At 35.1% G+C, this 4366-nt stretch overlaps 1 protein-coding gene across 1 annotated transcript; it reads right to left on the bottom strand.

Moving 5' to 3' along the window:
* Window positions 1–3669: 3669 nt before the first annotated feature.
* Window positions 3670–4140, bottom strand: LOC118734506 (homeobox protein Hox-A2-like). Its single transcript, XM_036464225.1, has one exon. It carries the CDS (start codon window positions 4138–4140, stop codon window positions 3670–3672), a length of 471 nt encoding a protein of 156 aa, XP_036320118.1.
* Between the last annotated feature and the right edge of the window lie 226 nt (window positions 4141–4366).

Raw genomic sequence — 4366 nt, forward strand, 5'->3', positions numbered from 1 at the left:
AAACAAAATACAAATACTGCATAGAAAAATATTTAAAATACAGATACAAAATAGTCTTGTTAAAAAATATTTTTTAATAAAAAGTATGTATTTTTAAATACTTGACAACTCTGGTACGGGAAAACCAACCAGTAGTGAAAAGGCTTCTCATGAAAACCAACTGCAGTTCGGAGTCGGCATAAAACTGTAAATCCCACAATTTGTGTAACAACGTCAAGTCGCACACCAAAAATTGGAGAAGAAGCTCTGCCACGCACTTAGCAGAAGCGTTTGCGCCAAATATTTTTTTACACATTTATTGGATGCTAAATTTTTTGGAAGTATACCTTTCCGTATTTTGTTTTTCCTGTGTTCATAAAGTTAATAAACTTTAAAAGGTCCCCTCCCTCCATGCCATCAAGTGATTGTATTAACCTATAGAAAACCCCGCTGCCCAACAACATACTGCCAACTTAGCTGGGCGGTTATGTTGGCAAATGTTTTGTTTTGACTTCCAGCTAACCAAGACAGCCCATTATAAGTAACAAAGTTCCCGTACAAATAGGCAATTTCCGCACTCAAACTCCTGTCACTTGCTGTCTGGCTAGCTACACCTTTGCCAGATCATCGCCTTTATCTGTTTATTCGATTTCACTTTTTCTTTGTGCTTTCAGCGGTGGTGCTTGCTGCTGCTGGCAACTTGATGGTTATGTTCATATCTAAGTATGTGCTATGTCTACGGTGACCATTCGTACCGATTTTGGCGGGACAGTACCAATTTTGAGAAAATTTGGTCGCGGTTTTTTAAAAGTCGGGACATATAAGGGTCCCGATTTTTCGTATTTTTACCGATTAAGTCCCGATTTTCAGTGCTTCATTTATTTATTTAACCAGAGTCTTCCTGTACTCTGGTCTAAAAACAAATTTTCATGGAAATATGGCAACACTTTCGTTATCACAAAGAACATAGAATACATATAGGGGAGCCACAGACATAGCCAGCATCCTTATTTTCTATGAAATTTGATAATGTTTTATTCTGTCAATTTTTGGTAAGGTTTTTATATATTTTTGTTAGGTTTTTTTTGTTAATGAAACGATTCTAACTTGGATTTAGTGAAATTATAAAAAAAAAAAATATAAGCTGTTGATACAATGGCGAAAATATAAATAGGGAGGGGACATTTTAGCATTCCTTGGCCATTCTCCTTTTGATTATTTTATGTTTATTATTTTTTTATGAAAGTGTAGCTCGTTATATAACAAAAAGCATTTAAATTAAACTTTGTACAAAAATTACCGAAATTCAACTAAGTTTTATACAAATTTTTAGCTTTTTATATATATTTCTTAGAAAGTTTCTGAGTGCGCAATTTTGTAGCCCATTCAATTCTAGTAAAATCAAGTTTTTTTGTGGAAGGTGTTGGCCATTTTCCCCATACAAAAAAAAAAAAATGCCGAACATACTTTGTGTGGAAGAAAATGCGCGAACAAAGAATTGCCAAAAATCAACGGTAAGTCTACGCTACTTCAAACTTGCACTTTGTTATACTAAAATTTGATGGGCTACAAAATTTCGTGCTAAAAAAAAATCTAAAAATCTGATTAAAAAGTTTCAAATTTTGATCACCATTTTTCGAAATTTGTCGAATTTTTGTAAATGTTCTACAAAGTTTGGAATCTTGTTTTACAGGTTTTTTTTGGACATTAGAAAGCTTTATTTTTTTGTGTGTATATATTTTTGAGATCACTATTAAAGTTTTTTTTCTCTTTGTTTTGTTTTACTTAAATCTGTATTAAAAGATGTTATGTCCTTTTATTCTAAAAACAGGATTCGATGATTTAGAAGTGTCCCGATTTTGGTGCACATAAATCTGGTCACCGTAGCTATTTCACATGCTGGTGGTATCACAGCGGCAAGGGTAGAATTTCGACTGCCGCATCAGTCAGTTCAGCGCAGCTTGTCTCAGCTTTAATGTGCCATCTTAAGTTTCTTTTTTTTACGTATGTATGTACATATATCTGTTGGAAAGCTAACCCGCATTAAAGCTGTGCTATTTTCTTGTCCCATTTTGAGACAATTTGCTGATCTCTAATTGTCTTGTCTGTGTGCGAATTTATTGTTTTTACCTGCCTTTCAGTGTGCGAATGTCAGTTTGATTTGCTTCCGCCAATGAGAAATACGTCTACAATAGTTAGGCATAACAACAGTGAAATCACAAAGAAAAAACTGAAGCGAATAGGAAGACAAACTAGTCGAAAAGCAAGAATTACAACGGAAAGCAAAAGTGAACAAAAGAAAAAAAAATATACGAAAACTGTATGGCCTTAGGCAAAACTCGGCAGTCTCAGTAATGCCTCAACATAGCATTGAACTGATTCTCTAGATTTGTATTGCTGTTTTTTTTTGTTTTCTTTTTTTTCTGTTTTCGATTTGATTTAGTGATTTGTTTCTTTTCCTGTTTCTAGTTCTACATACATATGTTTCTACGCAACAATGGCAGCTGGAAAAATGTAGGTCAGTCGCTTTATTTCTGGTCCACGCATTGTTAAGCTGCTGCTGCTGCTGCTGCGGTTACGGTTAAAGGTTTGCGTGGGATCCACAGTGGCTCTGCGCTGTGCCAACGGTGGGCAAAGTAGATTAGTAGTCGCTCAATAAATCATTTCATTGAAATATTGCTGGTGCGTTGGCAGATATCCGCCACACACTAAGGCCACAAATCTAAGGTAGGTAAAGCGTAAAGGATGCTAGGAAAGCTGTCTAAATACACACACACACATACAAACTAAATGTTCTTGCTATTTATTGAACGGTATTGAAAATTTGTTTTTATTTACTTACGAAACATTCGTTTCAGGGGAGATTTTTGTCCTCTAGAATATTTCACTTTAGCATGTTTTTGCGTAAAACACGTGTCGAAGCACTTTATTCAATGATGTTTATCATAAAAAATTTGCAAAGCAATCAAATGTTAAGCACAAATTTATGTATATGTTTATTTAATATACACACATACATACATACTGCAGATGCGGTCATGTGCGTGGAAGCATTATTGGGGCTTATGCCGGTATTTTTCCTAGCATATTCTATCTTGTGGTGGGCTGATTTTTATTCAATTCCCATGAATCACTTTTATTATTTTTGATATATTTTCTTGACCTAAATTTTAAATACATTTCCTTGAATAAACATACATAAGTATGTATGTAAATTTGCACTTTGTGGCGAAAATTTGTGTAAAAACGGCGTGTGGCAATACGGTTAGTGTCGTCATTGCTGTATTCATTTATCATATGAAAAGAATAAAATGTTAGAAAAAACGCTGCATTATTTGTCGTAATGAGCCGGGTGGAGTGTAATAGGGTATTATCGTTCTTTTGGCTGCGTGGAGTCTTGCATATGCGGTTTAAGGATCCGTTGGAGTTCGCTTTATAAATGTCTATTTAAAAATGACCAATGAGTTTAACTTTTTAAACACTTTTTAAAATTATTTTTGAATGGTTTTAGTATTCCTATTTAGACTTCACTTTGAATTTAAGTTCTTTAAAAACTAAATACAACAAAAAGCTGCCAGAAAGTATAAAACATCAATCAAAGTATGTCAATCATTTCGTTTTTTATTCCACATTAACTTAGATTTACTGCAAAATTCGACGACCGCTGATAATAATGTTTCGATATCAAATTCAAAAGTGGTTTCTTGACTCTCCAGATTGTTTCCACTCATCACTTTCAGCTTCCTCCGAAACTTTATTTTTATTTTGTTTGAAGCGACTCCTTTCAGCTCGAATATTTTCAGCTATTTCTCTTCGTTTCTCAAACCAGTCCGAAATTCGCATTTCTAACACATTTAAACGCACAGCGATTGCTGCGGCACGTTCACGCGTTAAAAAGCTATTGGCGTGAAATTCTTGCTCCAGTATCGTTAGTTGATCGCGAGTGAATGCTGTTGGCGCTCGCTTCTCTTTTAAGGTTTTTGCGAAATTTTCCAAAACAAATGACATTAGGGGTTGTTCTGTGGCAACTGTTGACGTTGACGATGTGAATATGGCTGCTGACATTATTGGTTTATCGCCGTAATTGTATTTGACCTTCAAATCCAGCTGTGACCTCGTTCTGGATGATGAACTTAACTTATCTCTTGCGCTTGTGTTCATTGCTTCGAATCAAATTTCCTTGCCGTCGTCCAAGTGTTTTATCGCTGCAGGTCAATTTAGCAAAGGTGCTTTTATAGCATATCGCGGTTGGGCACAATATACCTACTGTGCGCAGAACTTACCCTATTCTTACCTACCGATCTATCTAGCAACTTGCGGAATGGCTTAGTTTTAATGTGCATATCTACTTGGGATAACGGTGCTGATACATATTATAGGTGATTTC

This window comes from Rhagoletis pomonella, unplaced genomic scaffold (assembly GCF_013731165.1).
Source record: "Rhagoletis pomonella isolate Grant_MI unplaced genomic scaffold, Rhpom_1.0 Rhpom_scaffold_00002, whole genome shotgun sequence".
NCBI classification, from domain to species: Eukaryota; Metazoa; Arthropoda; class Insecta; order Diptera; family Tephritidae; genus Rhagoletis; species Rhagoletis pomonella.

Excerpts from the sequence above, each read along its gene's own strand:
- LOC118734506 (XM_036464225.1), bottom strand. The coding sequence starts at position 4,140 with ATGAACACAAGCGCAAGAGATAAGTTAAGTTCATCATCCAGAACGAGG.